Source organism: Somniosus microcephalus, chromosome 11 (assembly GCF_052327205.1).
Source record: "Somniosus microcephalus isolate GS21.2 chromosome 11, FLI_Smic_1.0, whole genome shotgun sequence".
In the NCBI taxonomy this organism is placed as follows: domain Eukaryota; kingdom Metazoa; phylum Chordata; class Chondrichthyes; order Squaliformes; family Somniosidae; genus Somniosus; species Somniosus microcephalus.
The window spans coordinates 132,289,244-132,311,491 of record NC_140997.1 but is presented as its reverse complement, the minus strand read 5'-3'; the positions used below and the strand labels follow the sequence as shown (position 1 = coordinate 132,311,491).

Below are 22,248 nucleotides of genomic sequence, written 5' to 3'. Positions count from 1 at the left end.
CTATTTTCCTTTTAAAAGTGATTATGCATTCTGCTTCCCCCACTGTTTCTGATAGGATATTTCATGTCCTATCATCCCTCAACATAAAGACATTTCTCCAAACCTCTCCCTTCAGTCTCTCTAATCTCCCCCTATAATGAAGGCCTTTCATTCCTGGTAAATCTCTTCTACACCTCTCCAAAACGAAAAACGAAAACAGAACACAATTTTCCAACTGCGGCCGAACCAGTGAGTTGTAAAGGTTTAGCGTTAGATTTCTGTTTTTGTACTCTATTTATAAAATCTAGGATCTCAAATGCATTTTTTAAAAACTTATCCTCCCATTTTTAAAGATTTCTCTGCTCTTTTACTCCTTTTAAATTTTTACCATTTAGTGTATATTTCTTCTTATTTTCCTCCCAAAATGTATCACCTAATTTCTCCACATTATCTATCATCTGGTATCTAATTGTCTGTGTTCTCAGAAGCTTTTTATTGTCCTCTTCACAGTTAATCATGCTCCCTATTTTTGTGTTGTCTGAAAATGTTGATCTTGTGCCTCCATACCCAAATCCAGAACAGTTAAAACAAAAAGCAAAATACTGCAGATGCTGGAAATCTGGAATACAAACAGAAAATGCTGGAAACACTCAGCAGGCCAGGAAGCATCTGTGGAGACATAAGGTTAACATTTCAGGTCGATGACCTTGAAGCTGAGCTCTGATGAAAAGTCATTGAGCTGAAACAGTAACCTTGGCTGGAATTTTCAGAGGTAAGAACGGGTGGGTTGGAGGCATAGGAGGAAATGAAAGTGGAAAAAATGTGAACTGCAACCCCAACCCACCCACTTTCACCTTTCACTCAGGTGGGACGGAGAGGGGTTGATGGGGGGAGGAGCAGCGGACTGCCAGCCCGCAGCCAAGAGGTGGGTTAGCAATTTACATATGATAATGAGGCCTGAAGCCTCTGCTTTAACCTGCTTTGCAGATTTTACTGCAGGCGGCCGGGGATCCTGGGGCTTAAGATTCCTGGTGGCTGCAACGAGGCAGCCTCGGGGAGCAATGCTTGTGGGCCGGGAGGAGCAGGAGTGCTTCCTCCCGCCCCCCAACAGCAACCTGCCCCTTCCCGGTGTCGAGGATCGGACCCCCCCACCCCTGGAATCACGATTCGGCCCCGGAGTCGGGGATTGGCCCCCCCCCTCCGCCCTGTGGATCGCCACTCCGCCCCCAGCCCCACCATCCTGGGCCGAGCACTTACCCATTGCTGCGGCCTCTTTCTCCGAGTTCCCAGCATGACTGGAAGCCAGCCTGTCAATCAGGCTGGTTTCCGGGTGGGAAACCCGACCTTCCGGGTTTCCCGTCGTCTCCCGGGTCCCTCAGCACCGTGTAGGTGGGACCCTTCAAAATCCAGCCCTTATGTTTCTCTCCCCACAGGTGCTGCCTGACCTGCTAAGTGTTTCCAGAATTTTCTGTTTTTATTCCAGAACACTTACCTATACTAAGAGAAATGTCCCCAAATCATCACCACCATCATTTCAACACCCTTATCCTCACCAACATTACTGAACTTTAAAGATAACTTTTGAGCACCTTGCATATATTCCTGGACCTGATGGAACAAAAGCTTGTTGGATCATAGACAATCCTTCTCCTATCTCTAGCTTTCAACTTATTTTATCTGTCTCAATTTTATTGATATCACAATGGTGAGTGCTCTTCTGGCTTATCATTTTTGCTCCTCCAAGGTCCAAATATACCATCCGAAATGCTCTATCTACTTCCTCCCGGCATCTTCACTGTGTTCAAATGAAGATTTATCTTACCATCTTCTAGTCGAACATTCTTTTCCACAGTTTTCACTTCCCTTTGCAATCTACAGGCTTTTAAAACCCAACCTTGGCATCACCTAAGCACTATTTCTTCATAGACCTCATCTTCTTTCTGACTCTTTTCTATGCGTGTTGTCCTGTATCATAAGTCTTGACCCTTTACCTGAGAGTCTCAACATAATGATTCTTCAGGATGGAGTAATCCAGCGGTTTGCACCATGAGGGAGATGCCATCCATTCTGCTTCCTCACATCACTGTGGAGAGCTCACATGGTCTATCTGTGCTTTGTAGTCTTATACAACATTTCAGTTCATTAAATGCAATGAGGATCTATTTTACAACATGTAGATAAGCTAAGTAGAACTATGTCACTAAAAAGAGTAGCAGACTTGTGGAATAAGTTACCAGGAAAGGCCCCCATAGTGGATACTAAATGGATTCAGAAGACGAGATGCTTTTCTGGAGAGAGAAGGGATTGAGGATTGAGATGGTCTGGTTAGGCCTAATGCACTTTTCCTCTTCTAATATTTTTTATGTAATGCAGGCACAGAGTCTAAATAGACCACTAATGTCATATTACCCACAAGTTACAGGAGCAAGTCAAAGTAATGGTGTCTCCTTACCCTTCACTCACTATATTACAGGCTTTTGAGCTAACTTTCCTTTACTAGGCCGATTCAATAAAGGGGCTTGGTTTTCTACTTACCAGGTGGTAATGAGCGGGGTGGTACTGGGGGTGCAACAATGGTGCCCACATGTGCTGACAGGAATGGCATTGTGTCTCTGGTTCCGCTGTCTAGACTCCAGCTACTGGGGGCTGCTGGTACCGCTAAAACACAGTAAAACCAATGTCAGTCAACAAGTACCTGGGCTGATCAGTGGCAAATGAAGTTCAATACAGACAAATGTAAGGCACTGTGTAGTGTAAATAAAAATAGGAACCACAAAAACTCCATGGGTGGGATAGAGCTTACCGACGCGGATACTTAAAAGAGACCTGGGAATGTTAGCTGACTCATCCTTTCACTATGCCCACTAAGGGGTACAATGAACATGATCTTCACTGCGCGTCAATTACAAGAGAAATGCAGGGAACAGCACCAACCGCTGTACATGGCCTTCTTTGACCTCACAAAGGTCTTCGACACTGTCAACTGTGAGGGATTATGGAGTGTTTATGGGCTTTAAACTAACTAGTGGGGGGGAGGTTCCTAGAGAGCAAATAATAAAAATGACAACAGAGAAGGTCATAGACTTAGGTAGCAGTGGGGAAATTGAAAACCAGAGCGTGTCAGGAAGGGGCAGAAGGTATGGAGTAAAAGGTAAAGTAATAAAAAGGGCAAAAGCAGGAACTAAGTGTCACAAAACATCTTTGAAAGTTCTCTATCTGAATGCACGTAGCATTCGTAACAAAATAGACGAGTTAATGGCACAAATAACTACATATGGGTATGATCTTGTGGCCATTACAGAAACATGGCTGCAGGGTGACAATGCCTGGGAATTAAACATACCAGGTTATTTAACGATCAGGAAGGACAGGCAGGAAGGAAGGGGAGGTGGGGTGGCTATGTTAATAAAGGAAGGAATCACTGTAATACAGAGAAATTATATTGGGTCAAAAGATCAGGATAATGAAACAGTTTGGGTGGAGGTAAGGAATAATAAGGGGAAAAAAACACTAGTGGGCGTAGTCTATAGGCCTCCGAACAGTTGCAACTCTGTTGGACAGAGTATCAATCAGGAAATAGTTGAGGCTTGTAATAAGGGAACATCTATAATTATGGGGGATTTTAACTATCATATTAATTGGACAAATCAAATTGGGCAGGGCTGCCTTGAGGATGAGTTCATTGAGTGTATTAGGGATGGGTTTCTTGAGCAGTATGTAACTGAACCGACCAGGGGGGCAAGCAACCTTAGATCTGGTCCTGTGTAATGAGACAGGATTAATTAAAAATGTCCTAGTAAAGGATCCCCTTGGAATGAGTGACCATAACATGGTTGAATTCCATATTCAATTAGAGGGTGAGAAGGTTGGATCTCAAACAAGCGTGCTAAGCTTGAATAAAGGAGACTATGAAGGTATGAGAGAGGAATTGAGTAGAGAGGATTGGGAAAATAGATTAAAGGGTAAGACGATACATGATCAGTGGTGTACATTTAAGGAGTTATTTTAAAACTTCCAAAAAATATATATTCCACTGAGAAGAAAAGGGTGTCAAAGAAAAGACAGCCATCCGTGGCTAAGTAAAGAAATTAAGGATAGTATTCGACTAAAAACAAGGGCATATAAGGTAGCCAAATCTAGTGGGAGGATAGAGGATTGGGAAAACTTTAAAAGACAGCAAAAATAACAAAAAGATTGATTAAGAAAGGGAAGATAGATTATGAAAGTAAATTAGCAAAAAATATAAAAACAGATAGTAAGAGTTTTTATAGTTATATAAAAAGAAAAAGGGTGGCTAAAGTAAATGTTGGTCCCTTAGAGGATGAGACCGGGAAATTAATGGTGGGAAATATGGAGATGGCAAAAACACTGAATGAATATTTTGTATCAGTCTTTACAGTAGAAGACACTAAGAATATCCCAACACTGGACAAACAGGGGGCTAAAGGGGGGGGAGGTGCTAAACACGATCAAAATCACGAAGGAAGTGGTACTCGGTAAAATAATGGGACTCAAGGCGGATAAATCACCTGGACCTGATGGCTTACATCCTAGGGTCTTGAGGGAAGTGGCGGTAGGGATTGTGAATGCATTGGTAATAATTTTCCAAAACTCCCTGGACTCGGCAAAGGTCCCGGCAGACTGGAAAACTGCTAATGTAACACCCTTATTTAAAAAGGGCAGTAGACAGAAGGCTGGAAACGGTTAGCCTAACATCTGTGGTAGGTAAAATTTTGGAGTCCATTATTAAGGAGACAGTAACAGGACATTTGGATAATCATAATTTAATAGGACAAAGTCAGCATGGTTTTATGAAGGGGAAGTCATGTTTGACAAATTTGCTGGAGTTCTTTGAGGAAGTAACATATAGGGTAGATAAAGGGGAACCAGTGGACGTAGTGTATTTAGACTTCCAAAAGGCATTTGACAAGGTGCCACGCAGAAGATTATTGCTTAAGATAAAAAATCACGGGATTGGGGGTAATATTCTGGCATGGATAGAGGATTGGCTATCTAACAGAAGGCAGAGAGTTGGGATAAATGGTTCATTCTCAGACTGGCAATCAGTAACTAGTGGTGTTCCGCAGGGGTCAGTGCTGGGTCCCCAACTCTTTACAATCTATATTAACGATTTGGAGGAGGGGACCGAGTGTAACATATCAAAGTTTGCAGATGATGCTTAGATGGGAGGGAAAGTAGTGAGTGAGGAGGACATAAAAAACCTGCAAGGGGACATAGACAGGCTAAGTAAGTGGGCAGAGATTTGGCAGATGGAATACAATACTGGAAAGTGTGAGGTTATGCACTTTGGCAGGAAAAATCGTAGAGCAAGTTATTATCTTAATGGCAAGAAACTGGAACGTACTGAAGTACAAAGGGATCTGGGGGTCCTGGTGCACGAAACTCAAAAGGTTAGTATGCAGGTGCAGCAAGTGATTAAGAAGGCCAATGGAATGTTGCCTTTCATTGCTAGGGGGATAGAATATAAAAATAGGGAGGTATTGCTTCAGTTGTACAAGGTATTGGTGAGACCGCACCTGGAATACTGCGTACAGTTTTGGTGTCCATACTTAAGAAAGGACATACTTGCTCTCGAGTCAGTACAAAGAAGGTTCACTCGGTTAATCCCGGGGATGAGGGGATGGACATATGAGGAGAGGTTGAGTAGATTGGGACTCTACTCATTGGAGTTCAGAAGAATGAGAGGCAATGTTATTGAAACATATAAGATTGTGAAGGGGTTGGATCGGGTGGATGCGGGGAGGATGTTCCCGATGATGGGTGAAACTAGAACTAGGGGGCATAGTCTTAGAATAAGGGGCTGCTCTTTCAAAACTGAGATGAGGAGGAACTACTTCACTCAGAGGGTGGTAGGTCCATGGAATATGCTGCCCCAAAAAGCTGTAGAAGCTACATCATTACATAAATTTAAAACAGAAATAGACAGTTTCCTAGAAGTAAAGGGAATTAAGGGTTATGGGGAGCGGGCAGGAATTTGGACATCAGTCTAGGTTCGGATCGGTCATGGCCCTGTGGGTAGCGGAGCGGGCCCAGGGGCCGTGTAGCCTGATCCTGCTCCTATTTCGTGTGTCTAATTCTGTTAGATTCAGGAGATGGTTCTGTGATAGTGGATTGGCGGTTAGGATCAGGTCAGCCATGATCTTATTGAATGGCGGAGCAGGCTCGAGGGGCCGATTGGCCTACTCCTGCTCCTACTTCTTATGTTCTTATGTTCTTATGTCCTCCTCAAATTCGGCTGACCTCAAAAGTTTGTCACCATCCTCCGCCTGCTGCACGACAACATGCAAGCCGTGATCCTGACCAATGGTTCCACCACAGACCCAATTCATGTACAGACCAGTGTCAATCAAGGCTGTGTCATCGCACCAACGTTCTTCTCAATCTTCCTTGCTGCAATGCTCCATCTCACCCTCAGTAGGCTCCCTGCTGGAGTGGATTTACAGAACAAACGGGAAACTGTTCAACCTCCGTCGCCTCCAGTCCAGATCCAAGGTCGTCCCATCCTCTGTCGTTGAATTATAGTATGGAGATGACACTTGCGTCTGCGCACACTCGGAGGTCGAACTCCAAACCACCGTGAACACTTTCACCGAAGCGTACGAGAGCATGGGCCTTACACTAAACATCCGTAAGACAAAGGTCCTCTACCAACCTGCCCCCGCCACACAGTACTGCCCCCCGATTATCAAAATTCACAACGAGGCCTTGGACAACGTGGACCACGTTCCATACCTCGGGAGCCTACTGTCAACAAGGGCAGACGTCGATGACGAAATCCAACACCACCTTCAGTGTGCCGGTGCAGCCTTTGGTCGCCTGAGGAAGAGAGTGTTTGAAGACCAAGATCTCAAACCCGGCAACAAGCTCATGGTCTACAAAGCAGTAGTGATACCTGCCCTCCTGTATGCTTCAGAGACATGGACCATGTACAGCAGGCACCTCTAAGCACTGGAGAGGTACCACTAAACGCTGCCTCCACAAGATCCTGCAAATCCATTGGCAGGATAGGCGCACCAACGTCAGTGTTCTCGCTCAGGCCAACATTCCCAGCATCGAAGCTTTGACCATGCTCGATCAGCTCCGATGGATGGGTTACATTGTCCGCATGCCCGATACGAGACTCCCAAAACAAGCGCTCTACTCGGAGCTCCAACACGGCAAGAGAGCCCCAGGTGGGCAGAGGAAACGTTACAAGGACACCCTCCTTGAAAAAGTGCAACATCCCCACCGACACCTGGGAATCCCTGGCCCAAGACCACACAAAGTGGAGGAGAAGCATCTGGGAAGGCGCCGAACACTGAGTCTCTTCGCCAGGAGCAGGTGGAAGCCAAGCGCAAGCAGCGCAAGGAGCGCACGTCAACCCAAGCACCCCACCCATCCGCCCCTTCAACCACCGTCTGTCCCACCTGTGACAGAGACTGTAGGTCCCGCATTGGACTCATCAGTCACCTGAGAACTCATTTTTAATGTGGAAGCAAGTCATCCTCAGTTCCGAGACACTGCCTAAGAAGAAGATGTCTAAACAGTGTGAAATACAACAAACAAAGCAAACAGGACCCTGAGATATATTTCCCAATCAGTTAAGTTCCAATCCCCGGGTGTATTCTGGTCTGGTCAGGCCTCATCCGCAGTACTACTATCCTTTATCCGAACTTCCGAAAACCGAAAACCTCTAAAAACCAAAAGTTTTTTCGTTCAGCATAAGTCGTGCGCACGACATGACCAGAGTGGCGCACGACTTACGCTGAGCAGGGCAGAGGGTCACAGAGTTCCCTCCTGGGTAGGAGATTGCAGGCCGAGCCGGGCAGTGTGAAGCGGGTACCGGGAGAGTGAACCCAACAATACAGCGGCCCGTCCGATATTCTTTTCTATCCCCGACCCGACCCGAACCGAACCCCGTCCGATATTCTTTTCTCCCGACCTGACCCCTGACCCGAACCGCGGCCCGTCCGATATTCTTTTCTCCCGACCCGACCCGAACCGTGGCCCGTCAGATATTCTTTTCTCCCCCCGGACACCCCCGACCGACCCCCCCGGACCCCCCACCGACCGACCCCACCGGACACCCGCCCCCGACCTGAACCGCGGCCCGCCCGATATTCTTTTCTCCCCCCCCACCCGACCCCCGACCTGATTTGCGGGCCAGCTTAGTAGGAGTCAGCCGATATCCAGCTTTCCAGAGAAGCAGGAAGGGGAATGAGACACGGAACAGTCGCAAGAGGTAGCCTGAACTTTTAAAATTTATATTAAATACAAATTTCCCAGTCTTATAATAATACCTTCTGAAATCCGAAAAATTCCGAAAACCGAAACTCAGCTGGTCCCAAGGCTTTCGGATAAGGGATAGTGCACCTGTACTAAAATGATGAGTGACGAGAAGCAGATAGATAAGCTGGGGCTCTTCAATGTTGAAAAGACACAACTGAGGAAGAATCTTAGAGACACAAAGGATAATGGCCCGGAATTTTCAGTCAGCAACGAAGCAAAAGTGTTCGCTGCTGACCCTGAAGTACGCTTCGCATAAGGATCTCGTGATCCCTGTGTCAAGAACTTCGGGTTTTCTGACCTTCAATTCAAATCAACGAACTGTAATGAGGATCCTCTTGTGCAAACTGCTGTGACGTCAACAGGCTGTCCAAGCAGCCAATCAAAACACAGAATTCTCACAGATAGCGAACAAGGAAGTCAGCAAGCTTTTAAAATTCAAACTTTTAAAAAATGTTAGAGAGAGCAAAACAAAGATTGGGGCTCTCACATGGGGAAAAGGCAAACCTGAAATAAAGATGGGCAAACTTAAAAAAAAAGTAAAACTTTTTTTTGAAAAGTTTATAAAAATTAAAAGTTTTATTAAAATGGACAAATTTCACACGGCACAAAACTAAAATTAGTTTTCCAGGCCCTTAACATTTGTTTAGCAGCAATAACGCTGTTAAAACCCCATTTACACCAAATCCCTGGGTCTAACTTTTAGTGGGGAATTTAACAGCATAATTACTGCATAAAGCCGAAGTTTTCATCAGTTTCAATGATTTGTGAAATTTCACTGATTGCCGGCTCTGTGCGGGGCGGCGGGCACAGTGCAGTCAGTTTCGGAACTGTCACTGACAAACCGCAACTTTGCATGCACCAAATCCTGAAGTTGCGGTCAGGTTCAAAGGCGGAATGACGGCGAACTCTGCCAGTGCGCCATCATCCCGACCGCAAATTTCAGGCCATTTAATCAAAAGCAGCAAATAAACCTGGAACACTACTTCTAAAGATGCTCAGGCAGTAGCAGAAAAGTGCACACATTCTGGGTATAGTTTTGTGTATGTGTGGACACTTTTCAGAGGCAACAGGAAATATTTATTTACCGAGAGGGTGATCAATAGCTGGAATGAGTTGTCAAGAAGAAGAATTTAGGCCAATACAATAAAGCAGTTTCTGTCAAACACATGCCCGACAGCAGGGTCAGTCCAACACAGGCCCAACAGCATCAGTCCAACAGAGACCATACAGCAGGATCATTCCAACACAGACCCTACAGCATCAGTCTAACATAGACCCTACAGCATCAGTCTAACACAGACCCTACAGCAGGATCAGTCCAACACAGACCCTACAGCATCAGTCCAACACAGGCCCTACAGCATCAGGCCAACACAGACGCTACAGCATCAGTCCAACACAGACCCTACAGCAGGATCAGTCCAACACAGGCCCGACAGCATCAGTCCAACACAGACCCTATAGCATCAGGCCAACACAGACCCTACAGCATCAGTCCAACACAGACCCTACAGCATCAGTCCAACACAGACCCTACAGCATCAGTCCAACACAGACCCTAAAGCATCAGTCCAACACAGACCCTACAGCATCAGTCCAACACAGGCCCTACAGCATCAGTCCAACACAGACCCTACAGCAGGATCAGTCCAACACAGGCCCTACAGCATCAGTCCAACACAGACCCTGCAGCATCAGTCCAACACAGGCCCTACAGCATCAGTCCAACACAGACCCTACAGCATTAGTCCAACACAGACCCTACAGCATTAGTCCAACACAGACCCTACAGCATCAGTCCAACACAGACCCAACAGCATCAGTCCAACACAGACCCTACAGCACCAGTCCAACACAGACCCTAAAGCATCAGTCCAACACAGACCCTAAAGCATCAGTCCAACACAGACCCTACAGCATCAGTCCAACACAGGCCCTACAGCATCAGTCCAACACAGACCCTACAGCATCAGTCCATCACAGACCTTACAGCATCAGTCCAACACAGGCCCTACAGCATCAGTCCAACACAGGCCCTACAGCATCAGTCCAACACAGACCCCACAGCAGGATCAGCCCAACACAGGCCCGACAGCATCAGTCCAACACAGACCCTACAGCATCAGTCCAACACAGACCCTACAGCATCAGTCCAACACAGACCCTACAGCAGGATCAGTCCAACACAGACCCTACAGCATCAGTCCAACACAGACCCTACAGCATCAGCCCAACACAGACCCTACAGCATCAGTCCAACACAGACCCTACACCATCAGTCCAACACAGACCCTACAGCATCAGCCAACACAGACCCTACAGCATCAGTCCAACACAGACCCTACAGCAGGATCAGTCCAACACAGACCCTACAGCAGGATCAGTCCAACACAGACCCTACAGCATCAGTCCAACACAGGCCCTACAGCATCAGTCCAACACAGACCCTACAGCATCAGTCCAACACAGACCCTACAGTATCAGTCCAACACAGGCCCTACAGCATCAGTCCAACACAGGCCCTACAGCAGCATCAGTCCAACACAGACCCTACAGCATCAGTCCAACACAGGCACTACAGCATCAGTCCAACACAGGCCCTACAGCATCAGTCCAACACAGACCCTACAGCATCAGTCCAACACAGGCCCTACAGCATCAGTCCAACACAGACCCTACAGCATCAGTCCAACACAGGCCCTACAGCATCAGTCCAACACAGACCCTACAGCATCAGTCCAACACAGACCCTACAGCATCAGTCCAACACAGACCCTACAGCATCAGTCCAACACAGACCCTACAGCATCAGTCCAACACAGGCCCTACAGCATCAGTCCAACACAGACCCTACAGCATCAGTCCAACACAGACCCTACAGCATCAGTCCAGCACAGACCCTACAGCATCAGTCCAACACAGGGCCGACAGCATCAGTCCAACACAGGCCCTACAGCAGGATCAGTCCAACACAGACCCTACAGCATCAGTCCAATACAGACCCTACAGCAGGATCAGTCCAACACAGACCCTACAGCATCAGTCCAACACAGGCCCTACAGCATCAGTCCAACACAGACCCTACAGCATCAGTCCAACACAGGCCCTACAGCATCAGTCCAACACAGACCCGACAGCAGGATCAGTCCAGCACCGACCATACAGCATCAGTCCAGCACAGGCCCTACAGCATCAGTCCTACACAGACCCTACAACATCAGTCCAACACAGGCCCTACAGCATCAGTCCAACACAGACCCTACAGCATCAGTCCAACACAGACCCTACAGCAGGATCAGTCCAACACAGACCCTACAGCATCAGTCCAACACAGAACCTACAGCAGGATCAGTCCAACACAGACCCTACAGCATCAGTCCAACACAGGCCCTACAGCATCAGACCAACACAGGCCCTACAGCATCAGTCCAACACAGACCCTACAGCATCAGTCCAACACAGGCCCTACAGCATCAGACCAACACAGGCCCTACAGCATCAGTCCATCACAGGCCCAACAGCATCAGTCCAACACAGACCCTACAGCATCAGTCCAACACAGACCCTACAGCATCAGTCCAACACAGACCCTACAGCATCAGACCAACACAGGCCCTACAGCATCAGTCCAACACAGGCCCTACAGCATCAGTCCAACACAGACCCTACAGCATCAGTCCAACACAGACCCTACAGCATCAGTCCAACACAGGCCCTACAGCATCAGACCAACACAGGCCCTACAGCATCAGTCCAACACAGGCCCTACAGCATCAGTCCAACACAGACCCGACAGCATCAGTCCAACACAGGCCCTACAGCATCAGACCAACACAGGCCCTACAGCATCAGTCCAACACAGGCCCTACAGCATCAGTCCAACACAGACCCTACAGCATCAGTCCAACACAGACCCTACAGCCTCAGTCCAACACAGACCCTACAGCATCAGTCCAACACAGGCCCTACAGCATCAGTCCAACACAGACCCTACAGCATCAGTCCAACACAGGCCCTACAGCATCAGTCCAACACAGGGCCTACAGCATCAGTCCAACACAGGCCCTACAGCAGGATCAGTCCAACACAGGCCCTACAGCATGAGTCCAACACAGGCCCAACAGCATCAGTCCAACACAGATCCTACAGCATCAGTCCAACACAGGCCCTACAGCATCAGTCCAACACAGGCCCTACAGCATCAGTCCAACACAGACCCTACAGCATCAGTCCAACACAGACCCTACAGCATCAGTCCAACACAGACCCTACAGCATCAGTCCAACACAGGCACTACAGCATCAGTCCAACACAGACCCAACAGCATCAGTCCAACACAGGCCCTACAGCATCAGTCCAACACAGGCCCTACAGCATGAGTCCAACACAGGCCCTACAGCATCAGTCCAACACAGACCCTACAGCATCAGTCCAACACAGACCCTACAGCAGGATCAGTCCAACACAGGCCCTACAGCATTAGTCCAACACAGACCCTACAGCATCAGTCCAACACAGACACTACGGCATCAGTCCAACACAGATGCTACAGCATCAGTCCAACACAGACCCTACAGCATCAGTCCAACACAGACCCTACAGCAGGATCAGTCCATCACTGACCCTACAGCATCAGTCCAACACAGGCCCTACAGCATCAGTCCAACACAGGCCCTACAGCATGAGTCCAACACAGACCCTACAGCATCAGTCCAACACAGACCCTACAGCATCAGACCAACACAGGCCCTACAGCATCAGTCCAACACAGACCCTACAGCATCAGTCCAACACAGACCCTACAGCATCAGTCCAACACAGGCACTACAGCATCAGTCCAACACAGACCCTACAGCATCAGTCCAACACAGGCCCTACAGCATCAGTCCAACACAGGCCCTACAGCATGAGTCCAACACAGGCCCTACAGCATCACTCCAACACAGACCCTACAGCATCAGTCCAACACAGACCCGACAGCAGGATCAGTCCAACACAGGCCCTACAGCATTAGTCCAACACAGACCCTACAGCATCAGTCCAACACAGACCCTACGGCATCAGTCCAACACAGATCCTACAGCATCAGTCCAACACAGACCCTACAGCATTAGTCCAACACAGACCCTACAGCATCAGTCCAACACAGACCCTACGGCATCAGTCCAACACAGACCCTACAGCATCAGTCCAACACAGACCCAACAGCAGGATCAGTCCATCACTGACCCTACAGCATCAGTCCAACACAGGCCCTACAGCATCAGTCCAACACAGGCCCTACAGCATGAGTCCAACACAGACCCTACAGCATCAGTCCAACACAGACCCTACAGCATCAGTCCAACACAGGCACTACAGCATCAGTCCAACACAGACACTACAGCATCAGTCCAACACAGACCCTACAGCAGGATCAGTCCAACACAGACCCTACAGCATCAGTCCAACACAGACCCTACAGCAGCATCAGTCCAACACAGGCCCTACAGCATCAGTCCAACACAGACCCTACAGCAGGATCAGTCCAACACAGACCCTACAGCATCAGTCCAACACAGACCCGACAGCATCAGTCCAACACAGGCCCTACAGCATCAGTCGAACACAGACCCTACAGCATCAGTCCAACACAGACCCTACAGCAGGATCAGTCCAACACAGACCCTACAGCATCAGTCCAACACAGGCCCTACAGCATCAGTCCTACACAGGCCCTACAGCATCAGTCCAACACAGACCCTACAGCAGGATCAGTCCATCACTGACCCTACAGCATCAGTCCAACACAGACCCTACAGCATCAGTCCAACACAGGCCCTACAGCATCAGTCCAACACATGCCCTACAGCATCAGTCCAACACAGGCCCTACAGCATCAGTCCAACACAGACCCTACAGCATCAGTCCAACACAGACCCTACAGCATCTGTCCAACACAGACCCTACAGCATCAGTCCAACACAGACCCTACAGCATCAGTCCAACACAGACCCTACAGCATCAGTCCAACACAGGCACGACAGCATCAGTCCAACACAGACCCTACAGCATCAGTCCAACACAGGCCCTACAGCATCAGTCCAACACAGACCCTAGAGCATCAGTCCAACACAGACCCTACAGCAGGATCAGTCCAACACAGGCCCTACAGCATCAGTCCAACACAGGCTCTACAGTATCAGTCCAACACAGACCCTACAGCAGGATCAGTTCAACACAGACCCTACAGCATCAGTCCAACACAGGCTCTACAGTATCAGTCCAACACAGACCCTACAGCAGGATCAGTTCAACACAGACCCTACAGCATCAGTCCAACAAAGACCCTACAGCAGGATCAGTTCAACACAGACCCTACAGCATCAGTCCTACACAGGCCCTACAGCATCAGTCCAACACAGGCTCTACAGCATCAGTTCAACACAGACCCTACAGCAGGATCAGTTCAACACAGACCCTACAGCATCAGTCCTACACAGGCCCTACAGCATCAGTCCAACACAGACCCTACAGCATCAGTCCAACACAGGCCCTACAGCAGGATCAGTCCAACACAGGCCCTACAGCATCAGTCCAACACAGGCCCTGCAGCATCAGTCCAACACAGACCCTACAGCATCAGTCCAACACAGACCCTACAGCAGGATCAGTCCAACACAGACCCTACAGCATCAGTCCAACACAGGCCCTACAGCAGGATCAGTCCAACACAGGCCCTACAGCATCAGTCCAATACAGGCCCTACAGCAGGATCAGTCCAACACAGGCCCAACAGCATCAGTCCAACACAGGCCCGACAGCATCAGTGCAACACAGGCCCTACAGCAGGATCAATCCAACACAGACCCTACAGCATCAGTCCAACACAGGCCCTACAGCATCAGTGCAACACAGGCCCTACAGCAGGATCAATCCAACACAGACCCTACAGCATCAGTCCAACACAGACCCTACAGCATCAGTCCAACACAGGCCTTACAGCATCAGTCCAACACAGGCCCTACAGTATCAGTCCAACACAGGCTCTACAGCATCAGTCCAACACAGACCCTACAGCAGGATCAGTCCAACACAGGTCCTACAGCATCAGTCCAACACAGACCCTACAGCATCAGTCCAACACAGACCCTACAGCAGGATCAGTCCAACACAGACCCTACAGCAGGATCAGTCCAACACAGACCCTACAGCATCAGTCCAACACAGACCCTACAGCATCAGTCCAACACAGACCCGACAGCAGGATCAGTCCAACACAGACCCTACAGCAGGATCAGTCCAACACAGACCCTACAGCATCAGTCCAACACAGACCCTACAGCAGGATCAGTCCAACACAGACCCTACAGCAGGATCAGTCCAACACAGACCCGACAGCATCAGTCCAACACAGGCCCTGCAGCATCAGTCCAACACAGACCCTACAGCATCAGTCCAACACAGGCCCTACAGCAGGATCAGTCCAACACAGACCCTACAGCATCAGTCCAACACAGACCCTACAGCATCAGTCCAACACAGACCCTACAGCATCAGTCCAACACAGACCCTACAGCAGGATCAGTCCAACACAGACCCTACAGCATCAGTCCAACACAGACCCTACAGCAGGATCAGTCCAACACAGACCCTACAGCATCAGTCCAACACAGACCCTACAGCATCAGTCCAACAAAGACCCTACAGCAGGATCAGTCCAACACAGACCCTACAGCAGGATCAGTCCAACACAGGCCCTACAGCATCAGTCCAACACAGACCCTACAGCATCAGTCCAACACAGACCCTACAGCATCAGTCCAACACAGACCCTACAGCATCAGTCCAACACAGGCCCTACAGCATCAGTCCAACACAGACCCTACAGCATCAGTCCAACACAGACCCTGCAGCATCAGTCCAACACAGGCCCTACAGCATCGGTCCAACACAGACCCTACAGCAGGATCAGTCCAACACAGGCCCTACAGCATCAGTCCAACACAGACCCTACAGCATCAGTCCAACACAGACCCTACAGCATCAGTCCAACACAGACCCTACAGCATCAGTCCAACACAGACCGTACAGCATCAGTCCAACACAGACCCTACAGCATCAGTCCAACACAGACCCTACAGCATCAGTCCAACACAGACCCTACAGCATCAGTCCAACACAGACCCTACAGCATCAGTCCAACACAGACCCTACAGCAGGATCAGTCCAACACAGGCCCTACAGCATCAGTCCAACACAGGGCCTACAGCATCAGTCCAACACAGGCCCTACAGCATGAGTCCAACACAGGCCCTACAGCATCAGTCCAACACAGACCCTACAGCATCAGTCCAACACAGACCCTACAGCAGGATCAGTCCAACACAGGCCCAACAGCATCAGTCCAACACAGACCCTACAGCAGGATCAGTCCAACACAGGCCCTACAGCATCAGTCCAACACAGAGCCTACAGCATTAGTCCAACACAGACCCTACAGCATCAGTCCAACACAGATCCTACAGCATCAGTCCAACACAGACCCTACAGCATCAGTCCAACACAGACCCTACAGCAGGATCAGTCCATCACTGACCCTACAGCATCAGTCCAACACAGGCCCTACAGCATCAGTCCAACACAGGCCCTACAGCATCAGTCCAACACAGACCCTACAGCATCAGTCCAACACAGACCATACAGCATCAGTCCAACACAGACCCGACAGCATCTGTCCAACACAGACCCTACAGCATCAGTCCAACACAGACCCTACAGCATCAGTCCAACACAGGCCCTACAGCAGGATCAGTCCAACACAGACCCTACAGCATCAGTCCAACACAGACCCTACAGCATCAGTCCAACACAGACCATACAGCATCAGTCCAACACAGACCCTACAGCATCAGTCCAACACAGGCCCTACAGCATCAGTCCAACACAGACCCTACAGCATCAGTCCAACACAGACCCTGCAGCATCAGTCCAACACAGGCCCTACAGCATCGGTCCAACACAGACCCTACAGCAGGATCAGTCCCACACAGGCCCTACAGCATCAGTCCAACACAGACCCTACAGCATCAGTCCAACACAGACCCTACAGCATCAGTCCAACACAGACCCTACAGCATCAGTCCAACACAGACCCTACAGCATCAGTCCAACACAGACCCTACAGCATCAGTCCAACACAGACCCTACAGCAGGATCAGTCCAACACAGGCCCTACAGCATCAGTCCAACAGAGGGCCGACAGCATCAGTCCAACACAGGCCCTACAGCATGAGTCCAACACAGGCCCTACAGCATCAGTCCAACACAGACCCTACAGCATCAGTCCAACACAGACCCTACAGCAGGATCAGTCCAACACAGACCCTACAGCATCAGTCCAACACAGGCCCTACAGCAGGATCAGTCCAACACAGGCCCTACAGCATCAGTCCAATACAGGCCCTACAGCAGGATCAGTCCAACACAGGCCCGACAGCATCAGTCCAACACAGGCCCGACAGCATCAGTGCAACACAGGCCCTACAGCAGGATCAATCCAACACAGACCCTACAGCATCAGTCCAACACAGGCCCTACAGCATCAGTGCAACACAGGCCCTACAGCAGGATCAATCCAACACAGACCCTACAGCATCAGTCCAACACAGACCCTACAGCATCAGTCCAACACAGGCCTTACAGCATCAGTCCAACACAGGCCCTACAGTATCAGTCCAACACAGGCTCTACAGCATCAGTCCAACACAGACCCTACAGCAGGATCAGTCCAACACAGGCCCTACAGCAACAGTCCAACACAGACCCTACAGCATCAGTCCAACACAGACCCTACAGCAGGATCAGTCCAACACAGACCCTACAGCAGGATCAGTCCAACACAGACCCTACAGCATCAGTCCAACACAGACCCTACAGCATCAGTCCAACATAGACCCGACAGCAGGATCAGTCCAACACAGACCCTACAGCAGGATCAGTCCAACACAGACCCTACAGCATCAGTCCAACACAGACCCTACAGCAGGATCAGTCCAACACAGACCCTACAGCAGGATCAGTCCAACACAGACCCGACAGCATCAGTCCAACACAGGCCCTGAAGCATCAGTCCAACACAGACCCTACAGCATCAGTCCAACACAGGCCCTACAGCAGGATCAGTCCAATACAGACCCTACAGCATCAGTCCAACACAGACCCTACAGCATCAGTCCAACACAGACCCTACAGCATCAGTCCAACACAGACCCTACAGCAGGATCAGTCCAACACAGACCCTACAGCATCAGTCCAACACAGACCCTACAGCAGGATCAGTCCAACACAGACCCTACAGCATCAGTCCAACACAGACCCTACAGCATCAGTCCAACACAGACCCTACAGCAGGATCAGTCCAACACAGACCCTACAGCAGGATCAGTCCAACACAGGCCCTACAGCATCAGTCCAACACAGACCCTACAGCATCAGTCCAACACAGACCCTACAGCATCAGTCCAACACAGACCCTACAGCATCAGTCCAACACAGGCCCTACAGCATCAGTCCAACACAGACCCTGCAGCATCAGTCCAACACAGGCCCTACAGCATCGGTCCAACACAGACGCTACAGCAGGCTCAGTCCAACACAGACCCTACAGCATCAGTCCAACACAGACCCTACAGCATCAGTCCAACACAGACCCTGCAGCATCAGTCCAACACAGGCCCTACAGCATCGGTCCAACACAGACCCTACAGCAGGATCAGTCCAACACAGGCCCTACAGCATCAGTCCAACACAGACCCTACAGCATCAGTCCAACACAGACCCTACAGCATCAGTCCAACACAGACCCTACAGCATCAGTCCAACACAGACCCTACAGCATCAGTCCAACACAAACCCTACAGCATCAGTCCAACACAGACCCTACAGCATCAGTCCAACACAGACCCTACAGCAGGATCAGTCCAACACAGGCCCTACAGCATCAGTCCAACACAGGGCCTACAGCATCAGTCCAACACAGGCCCTACAGCATGAGTCCAACAAAGGCCCTACAGCATCAGTCCAACACAGACCCTACAGCATCAGTCCAACACAGACCCTACAGCAGGATCAGTCCAACACAGGCCCAACAGCATCAGTCCAACACAGACCCTACAGCAGGATCAGTCCAACACAGGCCCTACAGCATCAGTCCAACACAGAGCCTGCAGCATTAGTCCAACACAGACCCTACAGCATCAGTCCAACACAGATCCTACAGCATCAGTCCAACACAGACCCTACAGCATCAGTCCAACACAGGCCCTACAGCATCAGTCCAACGCAGGCCCTACAGCATCAGTCCAACACAGACCCTACAGCATCAGTCCAACACAGACCATACAGCATCAGTCCAACACAGACCCGACAGCATCTGTCCAACACAGACCCTACAGCATCAGTCCAACACAGACCCTACAGCATCAGTCCAACACAGGCCCTACAGCAGGATCAGTCCAACACAGACCCTACAGCATCAGTCCAACACAGACCCTACAGCATCAGTCCAACACAGACCCTACAGCATCAGTCCAACACAGACCCTACAGCATCAGTCCAACACAGGCCCTACAGCATCAGTCCAACACAGACCCTACAGCATCAGTCCAACACAGACCCTGCAGCATCAGTCCAACACAGGCCCTACAGCATCGGTCCAACACAGACCCTACAGCAGGATCAGTCCAACACAGGCCCTACAGCATCAGTCCAACACAGACCCTACAGCATCAGTCCAACACAGACCCTACAGCATCAGTCCAACACAGACCCTACAGCATCAGTCCAACACAGACCCTACAGCATCAGTCCAGCACAGACCCTACAGCATCAGTCCAACACAGACCCTACTGCATCAGTCCAACACAGACCCTACAGCAGGATCAGTCCAACACAGGCCCTACAGCATCAGTCCAACACAGGGCCTACAGCATCAGTCCAACACAGGCCCTACAGCATGAGTCCAACACAGACCCTACAGCATCAGTCCAACACAGACCCTACAGCATCAGTCCAACACAGACCCGACAGCAGGATCAGTCCAACACAGACCCTACAGCAGGATCAGTCCAACACAGGCCCTACAGCATCAGTCCAACACAGACCCTACAGCATCAGTCCAACACAGACCCTACAGCATCAGTCCAACACAGACCCTACAGCATCAGTCCAACACAGGCCCTACAGCATCAGTCCAACACAGACCCTACAGCATCAGTCCAACACAGACCCTGCAGCATCAGTCCAACACAGGCCCTACAGCATCGGTCCAACACAGACCCTACAGCAGGATCAGTCCAACACAGGCCCTACAGCATCAGTCCAACACAGACCCTACAGCATCAGTCCAACACAGACCCTACAGCATCAGTCCAACACAGACCCTACAGCATCAGTCCAACACAGACCCTACAGCATCAGTCCAACACAGACCCTACAGCATCAGTCCAACACAGACCCTACAGCATCAGTCCAACACAGACCCTACAGCAGGATCAGTCCAACACAGGCCCTACAGCATCAGTCCAACACAGGGCCTACAGCATCAGTCCAACACAGGCCCTACAGCATGAGTCCAACACAGGCCCTACAGCATCAGTCCAACACAGACCCTACAGCATCAGTCCAACACAGACCCTACAGCAGGATCAGTCCAACACAGGCCCAACAGCATCAGTCCAACACAGACCCTACAGCAGGATCAGTCCAACACAGGCCCTACAGCATCAGTCCAACACAGAGCCTACAGCATTAGTCCAACACAGACCCTACAGCATCAGTCCAACACAGATCCTACAGCATCAGTCCAACACAGACCCTACAGCATCAGTCCAACACAGACCCTACAGCAGGATCAGTCCATCACTGACCCTACAGCATCAGTCCAACACAGGCCCTACAGCATCAGTCCAACACAGGCCCTACAGCATCAGTCCAACACAGACCCTACAGCATCAGTCCAACACAGGCCCTACAGCATCAGTCCAACACAGACCCTACAGCATCAGTCCAACACAGACCCTACAGCAGGATCAGTCCAACACAGGCCCAACAGCATCAGTCCAACACAGACCCTACAGCAGGATCAGTCCAACACAGGCCCTACAGCATCAGTCCAACACAGAGCCTGCAGCATTAGTCCAACACAGACCCTACAGCATCAGTCCAACACAGATCCTACAGCATCAGTCCAACACAGACCCTACAGCATCAGTCCAACACAGGCCCTACAGCATCAGTCCAACGCAGGCCCTACAGCATCAGTCCAACACAGACCCTACAGCATCAGTCCAACACAGACCATACAGCATCAGTCCAACACAGACCCGACAGCATCTGTCCAACACAGACCCTACAGCATCAGTCCAACACAGACCCTACAGCATCAGTCCAACACAGGCCCTACAGCAGGATCAGTCCAACACAGACCCTACAGCATCAGTCCAACACAGACCCTACAGCATCAGTCCAACACAGACCCTACAGCATCAGTCCAACACAGACCCTACAGCATCAGTCCAACACAGGCCCTACAGCATCAGTCCAACACAGACCCTACAGCATCAGTCCAACACAGACCCTGCAGCATCAGTCCAACACAGGCCCTACAGCATCGGTCCAACACAGACCCTACAGCAGGATCAGTCCAACACAGGCCCTACAGCATCAGTCCAACACAGACCCTACAGCATCAGTCCAACACAGACCCTACAGCATCAGTCCAACACAGACCCTACAGCATCAGTCCAACACAGACCCTACAGCATCAGTCCAACACAGACCCTACAGCATCAGTCCAACACAGACCCTACAGCATCAGTCCAACACAGACCCTACAGCAGGATCAGTCCAACACAGGCCCTACAGCATCAGTCCAACACAGGGCCTACAGCATCAGTCCAACACAGGCCCTACAGCATGAGTCCAACACAGACCCTACAG

At 50.1% G+C, this 22,248-nt stretch overlaps 1 protein-coding gene across 6 annotated transcripts in view; it reads right to left on the bottom strand.

Annotated features, from left to right (window-relative positions):
• The window catches only part of dock3 (dedicator of cytokinesis 3), a 1,512,713-nt gene that overhangs the window by 3,709 nt on the left and 1,486,756 nt on the right, over positions 1-22,248 (bottom strand). For all 6 annotated transcript variants that reach the window (XM_086001262.1, XM_086001257.1, XM_086001258.1 and 3 more), the window contains one exon: positions 2,515-2,637. In XM_086001262.1, coding sequence (XP_085857388.1) covers positions 2,515-2,637 — 123 coding nt within the window. The remainder of the gene's footprint in view (positions 1-2,514; positions 2,638-22,248) is intronic.